The sequence below is a fragment of the Labeo rohita genome, chromosome 10, assembly GCF_022985175.1.
Source record: "Labeo rohita strain BAU-BD-2019 chromosome 10, IGBB_LRoh.1.0, whole genome shotgun sequence".
NCBI classification, from domain to species: Eukaryota; Metazoa; Chordata; class Actinopteri; order Cypriniformes; family Cyprinidae; genus Labeo; species Labeo rohita.
In genome coordinates, this window is record NC_066878.1 from 30,075,722 (window position 1) to 30,086,148 (window position 10,427).

The 10,427-nt window shown below is 34.2% G+C and overlaps 1 protein-coding gene across 5 annotated transcripts; it reads right to left on the minus strand.

Annotated features, from left to right (window-relative positions):
• Positions 1 to 1,698: 1,698 nt before the first annotated feature.
• il1b (interleukin 1, beta) lies at positions 1,699 to 7,300 on the minus strand. Of its 5 annotated transcripts, none has more exons than XM_051121677.1 (10): positions 7,150 to 7,255; positions 7,014 to 7,056; positions 4,756 to 6,928; positions 4,546 to 4,660; positions 4,397 to 4,441; positions 4,224 to 4,266; positions 3,955 to 4,138; positions 2,525 to 2,698; positions 2,293 to 2,432; positions 1,699 to 2,208 (listed from the first exon to the last, which is right to left on the minus strand). In XM_051121677.1, the coding sequence occupies exons 5-10, from the start codon at positions 4,435 to 4,437 to the stop codon at positions 1,975 to 1,977; spliced, it is 816 nt and encodes a 271-aa protein (XP_050977634.1). In that variant the 5' UTR covers positions 4,438 to 4,441; positions 4,546 to 4,660; positions 4,756 to 6,928; positions 7,014 to 7,056; positions 7,150 to 7,255; the 3' UTR covers positions 1,699 to 1,974. The 5 variants fall into 5 exon arrangements, with proteins under 5 accessions (XP_050977634.1, XP_050977635.1, XP_050977636.1 ...); XM_051121678.1 differs by having other exon boundaries at positions 4,752 to 6,928; XM_051121679.1 differs by lacking the exons at positions 4,397 to 4,441; positions 4,546 to 4,660; positions 4,756 to 6,928; positions 7,014 to 7,056 and having other exon boundaries at positions 7,150 to 7,300.
• Between the last annotated feature and the right edge of the window lie 3,127 nt (positions 7,301 to 10,427).

The window sequence follows — 10,427 nt, forward strand, 5'->3', positions numbered from 1 at the left end:
ATTTCAGATATTGCTGTAAGCCTATGACTTGCCTAAGAATTTGCCTAAGAAATTTGAAGTCAACATTTGATACGCTCTTATTTTGACAGATTTGAAAAGCTTATACATCTGTCAAATCATGGTTTGCTTTAAATCATCTGATTAGAGGAAAACTGTAATGGACCACATACTTACTATCCAACACTGAGGACACTCATGTTTCTTATGTAATTCAGTCAACTGTCTGTATGCAGTGAAATGTTCTGTCACATGGAGGCGCTCATGTGTTATTTTTTTTTTTAATTCTGTATCAAGACCAGGTAAAGTACAGCAGATGGAGCTGTGACCATCAAACAAACAAACGTAGGTTATTTTTTTCCATCATAAATTTAAAATCATTTTTTTAATATACAAAAAAATATATAAACCGCTGTTCAAAAAGTCTGGGATCAGTAAGATGTATTATTTTTTTTAAATAACTTTCTTATACTCACCAAGGCTGTGTTTATTGTATCAAAAATACAGAAAAAATTGAAATATTGTTACTATACAAAGTAACATTTTTCTCTTTTAATATGCATTAAAATCTAATTTATTTCTGTGATGCAAAGCTGAATTTTCAGCATCATTACTCCAGTCTTCAGTGTCACATGATCCTTCAAAAATCATTCAAATATGCTGTTTTATTTAGTCAGTGCTGGAAACAATTGTGCTGCTTAATTAATGATTTTTTTTTAGGATTCATGATGAACAAAAACAGTGTTTATTAAAAATAGAAATCTTTTCTAACAGCATACACTAGCGTTTTTTTTTTTTTTTTTTTTTTTAAGAAAATAATACTTTTATTCAGCAAGGATGTGTTGAACTGATAAAAAGTGATAGCAAAGACTTATATTGTTAGAAAAGATTTAGACTGTTCTTTTTAACTTTTTATTCATCAAAGAATAAAAAGTTAAAAAAAAAAAATATTTGGCAACACAACTGTTGAAAACATTAATAATTCTAATAATAAATCAGCATATTAGAATGATTTCTGAAGGATCACGTGATGCTTAAGACTGGAGTAATTATGCTGAAAAATCTGATTTGCATCACAGGAATAAATTATATTTTAAAGTATATTAAAAAAGAAACCATTATCTGTATTTTTGATCAAATATGTGACCCTGGATCACAAAACCAGTCTTAAGTAGCAAATTTGTGGCAAAAGCCAAAAATGCATTGTATGGGCCAAAATTTTTCTTTTATGCCAAAAATCATTAGGATATTAAGTAAAGATTATGTTCCATGAAGATATTTTGTAAATTTCTTACCATAAATATATCAAAGCTTAATTTTTGATTAGTAATATGCATGGCAAGAACTTCATTTGGATGACTTTAAAGGTAATTTTCCTCAATATTTTACAGTGCGACACTACTTATGGTATGTTTTTCAAGCACTTTGAGAAATTAAGATTTTTTTGCACCCTCAGATTCCAGATTTTCAAATAGTTGTATCTCAGCCAAATATTGTCCTATTCTAACAAACCATGCATCATTGGAAATCTTATTCAGCTTTCAGATGATGTATAAATTAACTGCATTAATACACTGTCACTAAATGTTGTCATCTTATATGATATAACGCTATACTTCAGTGGATCTTGAGATATGAATTTGTGCAAATGTAACATTGTGAACAAGGTCTGTTTTAAATCAACTACACAACACCACGTAATATCTGTATCTTGATTTTATTGCAAAAATTTGTGTAAAATAAATTGATTAAAAAATAATTTAAAATAAATATTAAACAATTAAATACAATTAAATTAAGCACATAGGCAAACGTTCATACTTAAAGAATTCAACATGAATTTACCGTTTCCAACACAAACCTTATGAATACAGTTAAAAAAAACAGATAGATACATCAACTCACAGGTGTGTAACTCTGAATAAATCCAGATGTTAACTGTACATGGTACATACTCTCTGGAAATGTGTTAATGGATCAAGCCCTAATCTTAACTTGATCCTCAAGTGTGAAGTTGACGGTTCGGTCAGTTGGTGTCTTCTCCATTTCCACCCTCTCGGTGTCTTCGAAAGCTGTGCTAATGAACCATCCGGGATGTTTAACGGATTCAAAAGTGTTGTAAGCCGTGCCGGTCTCCTTCCTGAAGAATAGCAGGCTGTCGTACTCGTCCGAGTCACCGACGTTAATGATGTTTAGGGGTCCACTGACCTCCTAAAATGATCAAAAAGAGATTTAAAACCTCATAATGTTGGTGACATATTTGGGGGAAGGTAAGTGTGTTTGTGGTGTACGAACCTTCAAGAGCAGTTTGGGCAAGGAAGAATCATCAGACTTGGTGCAAGCAAGGTAGAGGTTGCTGTTGGAGATTCCCAGGCACACAGGTTGGCCGATGTTTTGTGGGGTACTCGTATAATACGCTGACATACTGAACCGCACTGAGAGAAACAGAAAATGTGTAGGGGAAATGTTAAAAGGACATTTTCTAAAGTTATGCGTTTATGCTGAAGCTTGTGTTACAACGATTTACCTTTCAAATTCATGTTTCCTCCAGTCAGTGTCACGGCCTTCAAATGAAGATCTTGAGTGTTTAGTTCGTCGCTCAGCACCAGAGACTTTTTGTATTTGTCGCAAATGGTGCACTGCAAGGTCTGGTTGGCCTTACGGTAAGTCGCTGGTGTGTTAAGCGGGTTAATCTGACGCTCTGTGGAAATAAGAACAAATGCTTAAACATTTTGCTAGTCAAATTTCCCTTTAGTTTGATATTGCAGATTCAATAATCTCTTTGTATTGCGTATAAAGTCTGAGTACGATCTTCACAGTGTGTCAAACTGATCCAAATTAGATCCAATATACACTATCAGTCAAAAGATTTAATGGTTTTTTTTTTTGTTTGTTTGTTTGTTTTGAATAAGTCTCCTCTGCTCACCAAGCTTTTGCATTAATTTGATCCAAAGTACAGCAAAAAATGTGAAATATTTTTACTATTTAAAATAACTCTTTTCTATTTGAATATATTTTAAGGTCAGTTATTCATGTGTCTTCAGTGTCACATGATCTTTCAGAAATCATTCTAATATGTTGATTTGCTGTTCAAGAAACATTTAATATTATCATCATCATCATCAATATTTAAAACGGTTTACTAATTTTTTTTTTTTTTTTTTTTCAGGATTTCGTGGATGAATAGAAAGATCCAAAGATCAGCACTATCCCATTCAAAAGCTGGGAGTCAGTATTTGGTTTTTTTTTTTTTTGGAAAGAAATGATAGAAATTAATACTTTAATTATTTAGTAGCGAGGATGCTTTAAATTGATCAAAACTGATGGTAAAGACATTCATAATGTCAAAAAATCCTGTTCTTCTGAACTTTCTATTCATCAAAGAAACCTTCAACATAATTAATAATAATAAAGAAAATGTTTTTTGAGCAGCAAATCAGAATATTGGAATGATTTCCGAAGGATCATGTGACTGGGGTAATAATGCTAAAGATTCAGCTTTGAAATCACAAGAATAAATTACATTTGAAAATATATTCAAATGGAAAACAGTTATTTTAAATAGTAATATTTCAAAATTGTACTGTTTTTGCTGTACTTTGAATTAAGTACATGCAGGCTTGGTAAGCAGAAGAGGTTTCTTTAAAAAAACATTACGGTTACTTACTGTTTAAAAACTTTTAACTGGTAGTGTATATATTATTTTGGTTGTGCATCTGCTTTAAACCATTAAACTTGCCATTCAAATCAACCCACAAACCTGTCTCCAAATATGAGTTAATCATAGGTTAACCAGTATTTCTGAAAACTCAACAATCAATCTGGGTCAAACTCACCAGCTACTCAATATAAGGTTAAGGTGGTCACTATGGTTTGTTGCTGGTCCTACTAGCTCTAACCATCTTGACCAACTATCAAACCACCAGTTTTAGCTGCTTAAATATTTGCTAATGGTACCTTCGATCACGTTCTCGAAGATCAGTGCGCCAATCAGTGCTTCTTCACAAAACTTGGCCGAAGACATTTGCTTGAAGTGCTTCATCCTTTCCACAGCAATGATGATGTTCACCGCCTGCCTCATGCTGTGAGGATGCGGCAACAGTTCCAGTTCGATGTCTTCAAACATGTTGCATTGGCAACTCTGGAGAAGAAGAAGGAAAAAAAATGTTTTAGAAGACTCAATATTAATCAGACCATATCCATGAGCATATTTAATAGCAACTCACCATGGCTAGTGGATCAGGGCAGTCAAGTTCATCAAAGTGAGCACTGTAAGAGTAAATTGCACAGTTTAGAAACTAACTAAATGTATTGGGAAACCAAAGCTATTTAAAGAATATATATATATATATATATATATATATATATATATATATATATATATACAAGCGATACTTACCACTCCGACACCAAAATATCAATATATCCATCGCATGCCATCGTTCTAAAAGAAAGCATAAAACGAAACAATGAGAAAACAATCATCTGTATCTTTAAAAACTGACTTTAAATCAAGATGCACATCAATGTAAACAGTTCGCCACATACCAGTCGTTTAGTTCAGTTCCGTCACTGGAGTTACTGAGTTGGTTAAATCGTTGTTTCTCTTCCAAGAGTGTTCGGTTGAATGTGTTAGGGATGGTGGAAGTGCGTTTTATACTCTCTGCAGCGGAAATTTTGTCGGTTGCGTCAATATTGTTAATCAGCAGGTTGGAATAGAGAAATGCGTCCCGTTGAATTGTAAATAAACTTACATACTTCATTACATGAGTCACTCGCGAGAGACCTGTAAGGCATAATTTACTCGCGCGTGCCGTTGCTCATGTTGTTGTGAGGATCTAATAGTTTAGGTCGGGGTGCCCAACCCTCTTTCTGAAGATCGACTTTCCTGCAGAGTTTAGTTTCAACCCTAGTCAAACACGCCTATCTGTAATTATCAAGTGCTCCTTGAGATCCTAATTAGCTGGTTCAGGTGTGTTTGGAGCCAGGCTTGGAGCTGAACTTTGCAGGAAAGTCAATCTCCAGGACCAGGATTGAGCACCCCTGATTTAGGCTATTCAAAAAGACATTTTAAGAAATGCAAATCATGCATGCATAGAATAACTTGAATTCAGCCAATGATCTATAGCTGTGAAGCCTATTATAGATCACTTGATATATGTATTCACTTAAATAAAAGTCAGTTTGAGACGTTTTGACTGTCCTAAAGTACAAGGAAAAAAGTCATTAAAAGTAATTCTTGAAAAAAATAATACCATACATAGATTGGCACTGTAAAATATTGAGATAATCGCCTTTAAAGCTGTCCAAATGAAGTTATTAGCAATGCATATTATTAATCAAAAATTATTTTTTGATATATTTATGGTTGGTATGGTTCACATAATGTCTTCATGGACCATGATCTGTACTTAATACCCTACTGATTTTTGGCATAAAAGAAAATCAATAATTTTGACCCATACAATGTATTGTTGGCTACTGCTACAAATATACCAGTGCTACTTAAAACTAGTTTTGTGGTCCAGGGTCACATTTTATTATTAAGTTTTTTGTTGTTGTTGTTGTTGTTGTTGTTTGTTTTTTTTTAAAAAAAAGCAGAGAAGCAATTAAATTAATTAAAATGTGTAGTTAATAGGTGTTTATAACTAATAGTAAATGGGTAAAATACCCATTGTTTTGTTCTGCAAAAAATTACGCAGTTGGTTTTTTTGACGTCAGTTATTTCCTTCTTTTGCAATACTATGTTGTAACTTAAAGTTTTTGTTTGTAGGATTCACAGAATCATCCTAATTTACAACAGTTCTGAACTACACATGGAAGTAATGTAAGAATTTATGAAACTGATAGTGGCGTCAAACAGTTATTTGCAATGAATTACATCCAAAATAAAAGTTTCTGTTTGCATAATATGTGTGTGTACTGAGTATGTTTAATATGTACATATAAATACACACACGCCCACAAACATACAGTATATATTTTGAAAATATTTACATGTATATATTTATTTTTATTCATATAATTTATATTATAAATAAATATATTTAACACACATATGTGACCCTGGACCACATAACCAGTCTTAAGTAGCACAGGTATGTTTGTAGCAATACCCAAAAATACATTGTATGGGTCAAAATTATTGGCTTTTCTTTTATGGCAAAAATCATGTTCCATAAACATATTATGTAAAAATCCTAACATAAATATGTCAAACCTTAATTTTTGATTAGCAATATGCATTGCTAAGAACTTACTTTGGATTTAAATTTAAAGGTGATTTTCAAAATTCCAGATTTTCAAATAGTTGTATCTCGGCCAAATATGGTCCTATCCTTATTTATTCAGCTTTCAGATGATGTATAAATCTCAATTTCCAAAAATTGACCCTTGTGACTGGTTTTGTGGTCCAGGGTCACATATATTATGTAAACGAAAACAGTTAATTGTTTGACAGTGCTAGAAACTGAAAACATTAGTTATTTAAAATAACCATTTGTGACAACTAGCCCCAGTTTCCACTGTTTAAGACAGTTTCTTACCTACAGTGTCTCCTGTCTCCTAATATGGATTAATCATAGGTTAACCAGTATTTCCAAAAACTCAACAATCAATCTGGGTCAAACTCACCAGCTACACAATATAATGGTTAAGGTGGTCACTATGGTTTGTTGCTGGTCCTACTAGCTCTAACCGTCTTCACCAACTATCAAACCAACAATTCTAGCTGCTTAAACATTTGCTAATGGTACCTTTGATCACGTTCTCCAAGATCAGTGCGCCGATCAGTGCTTCTTCACAAAACTTGGCAGAAGACATTTGCTTGAAGTGCTTCATCCTTTCCACAGCAATGACGATGTTCACCGCCTGCCTCATGCTGTGAGGATTCGGCAATAGTTTGATGTCTTCAAACATGTCGCATTGGCAACTTTGGAGAAGAAGAAAAAAACTATATTTTAGAAGACTCAGTATTAATCAGACCATATCCATGAGCATATTTAATAGCAACTTACCATGGCTAGTGGATCAGGGCAGTCAAGTTCATCAAAGTGAGCACTGTAAGAGCAAACTGCACAGTTTAGAAACGAACTAAATGTATTGGGAAGCCAAAGCTATTTAAAGAATATGTATATAACAAGTGATACTTACCACTCCGACACCAAAATATCAATATATCCATTGCATGCCATCGTTCTTTAAATCAAGATGCATGTCAATGTAAACAGTTCGCCACATACCAGTCGCTTAGTTCAGTTCCGTCACTGGAGTTACTGAGTTGGTTAAATCGTTGTTTCTCTTGCAAGAGTGTTCGGTTGAATGTGTCTGAGGTGTTTGTGGGTTTTACACTCTCTGCAGCGGAAATGTTTCCGGAAATGTAAAGAGCAGTTTTGTTTTGTTGCGTCTCAGTCCTCCACGCAGTATTACTGTTTGTGCAGTGAGGAGCGGTAAATCTCTTCATGTGCGTATGTCTCAAGATCACTCCAGACTAATCATGATCCCATCTCATTCAGTTGGGTGCAAAAATTGTGCATGTTTCAAGCTGAATGCATTTTTCATTGCAAATTATATCATTTGCATAACAATTTGAGTGAAAAGTTGAACACTTAAAATATAATTAGAATTTTCAACTCAAAAGTTGAGACATTCACACAAAAAAATTTCGAACTAAACTGTCACTAGAAATAAAAAAGACCCCATACATTTGAATTACTGTATATAATAACAGTCCTCATTATAAACACAAAATAATAATCAACTTTACTATTCAGTGTGGACAATTAGACTATGCTTTATTTGATGGGGGCAGTGAGGGACCTGGATAATGAGTAGGGGGGTGAGAACCACCGCTTTAGAATATTCAAAAATATAACATACAACAATCATAAAAATACAAAACACCTTTTTAATCATTTAAACCCTGCCTAATAACTCCCTGTTGAATAAAACCATGACAAATAACTATTATTGTAGCATAAATGCTAAATTACTTGATTCAGACTTTATTAACTTTCACTGAGGTCATACAGAAAAAGTTCTGGATTAATTAATCACCTATTCCAGTGTAAGGCAGAATGTCCAAAATTGGGTTAAAATGAAAATAAATGGTCATCAAAAAGAGTTTTCAGGGTTTTTAGGCAATTCCCTTTCACTGGCTTAAACAAATATTGGGTCTAAAATGTCCAGCAGAATTTTTATGTTTATGAAACTTCCTTATTTAGCTTCTGCAAAATGCTGCTATAAAATGCTAACATTGGCTGCATTGCCACTTTACGTCAGGAGAACTCACACAAATCAGCTCATAAAAACAGCTGCAGATTTTATATTTTAAGACAATCCTACTGTACTTTCATGACATTTCTGGTAGGCCAGACAACAGACACAATTAGTCAGGATTTGTTGCAGTAAGGAAGAGGAAATCATGACAGGATACATGCTCATGCAAATCCAGTTTACTCCTGTTATCCTGTGACTCAATCTAGGTGTGTTCTAGAAGGATATGTGTAAACCTAATGCTGGATAATTAGGCATAATGTTATATAGGCTAGTTACATCACCAGTTTTGTCATTCCGTGTTTGTAAAAGGAAATTGGCCATATGGTTGTTGTCACACCACTGTGGACTGTTTTGTTGGTTTTGCCCTCCTGTGTCCTTATTTGGTCTTTCCTGTTCTGTTTCTTGTTGTGTCCTCATTTACACCTGTCCGTATCTAATTAGCTGTCTTAAATAAGTTTGGTTCTGTTCCTTGTTCATCGTCTGTTCTTAATGTTAGTTATTGTTGTGTGGGCGTGTGATTTAGGTTCAGACAGTCAAATAATTTTCAATTATGCCTTGAAAAGTATACTAAAACTGTATTTTATGTGCTGAAAAATGTACATATAAATAGTTTTCAATATTATATATATTTTAATATATATACATATATATATATATATATATATATATATATATATATATATACACTATATTAAATAAGTAAAAAGTATTATATATTTATATTAAATAAGTAAATAATTAATATATATTTAATTTTATTTATTTTATGGTAATTATACTTGTATGACAACTCATCTGACAGTATGGCCAAAAACAGCGTGACATTAACCACAATGTGGCAATGTGGCAGTTTCGACTGAAAGTGCTGTGCACAATACAGATGACCACAGAGGGAGCTTTTAGACAATTAAGTCACACTTCTAATTACCTAATTGTCATGGTATTACATTAGTTGCCCATATCCGCTTAAAGCCTCTGAATGTAGTTCGTGTATTTTTGTGAGTGTAGGGAGCCCCCTACAGCTATGTAAACATACCACTGTCGGGACGCCACCGCCATACAGCAATCTGCCCTTTGGGGAATTTCGTACCCACTCACCAAACTTATACGCTTACAGAACACACAGAAAGCCATTCACCTTATTAGTCACTGTATATGTGTGTATCAGTATAATTAATGGTCGGGATTTCTAAACTGCCAAAAATCTCCAGGTTTTGACTTTGCTGATGTTTTAAACTTCACAGCAGAAAAAAATATGTTTACAGCCTGGTACAAAAAGTGGGTTTGGTCTATATAGCTAATTTTGCCCTTCATGTCAACTGTGAGGGGGGTAATTTTTTTTTTTTTTTAAATAACTCATCCGTTTAAATTATATTAAGCCTTAAAGTTCTGCATAATTTAGGGCGTGGCCACTTGAGTGACAGGTGGATTGCCGCTGCTGTCACCACCGTCGCGCTAGGCGGGCGTAATTTCAGCAACCAGCTTCATCCACGTCCCGCCTATTTGCCCATTTTCGGTTCTCTGGGAGTGACGTGCAGTGACGCGATTCCAAGATGCCGACTCCCGCCCACTAAGAGCTTCAAAAATGCTCTTCAGAAACCCACGGGTGACGTCACGGACACTACATCCATATATTTTTACAGTCTATGGTTTTAACGCATTAAATTGACTGAAAGGTATTTTGACCAATAGCGTACACGCATTGTACATAATCGCCCAATCGTGGCGTGCGAGAAGGCGGGATCTACAGAAAACGATCAAAGCAATGCAAATACTTGTATGTATGACTGTAGCGACGACGTCAGTAGAAAAACATAGCCAAAACGTGGACATTTTAGGCAATTTCCCGGACAAAGAGTAGGCAGTCAGTCAGTTTCGCACTGGGTTGTGTTTATTTCCTATGAAAGAGTAGATATCAAGAGCATTCAATGGCTCGTTTACAATACAGAGAAGATTTGAATCTCAACTACCAAAAATGGCTGGTCAGAAGTAAAAGTGTGTTTGAATCCCTGGTAATATCTACGTTTGTACCTGAAGAATTGACATCTGCCAGCAACTGTTCCCGGTTTACAACGATTCAGAAGTTTATTAATTTACAGTCATCTCTAACTTATGCAAAAATCCCAGCATTTCTCTTGATAAATAGAGTAAGA

Excerpts from the sequence above, each read along its gene's own strand:
- il1b (XM_051121676.1), bottom strand. The coding sequence starts at position 4,455 with ATGCTTTCTTTTAGAACGATGGCATGCGATGGATATATTGATATTTTG. Across the intron at positions 4,139-4,223 it reads GCCCTGATCCACTAGCCATG|AGTTGCCAATGCAACATGTT; the intron begins GTGAGTTGCTAT and ends CTTCTTCTCCAG. Across the intron at positions 2,209-2,292 it reads TGCCCAAACTGCTCTTGAAG|GAGGTCAGTGGACCCCTAAA; the intron begins GTTCGTACACCA and ends TGATCATTTTAG.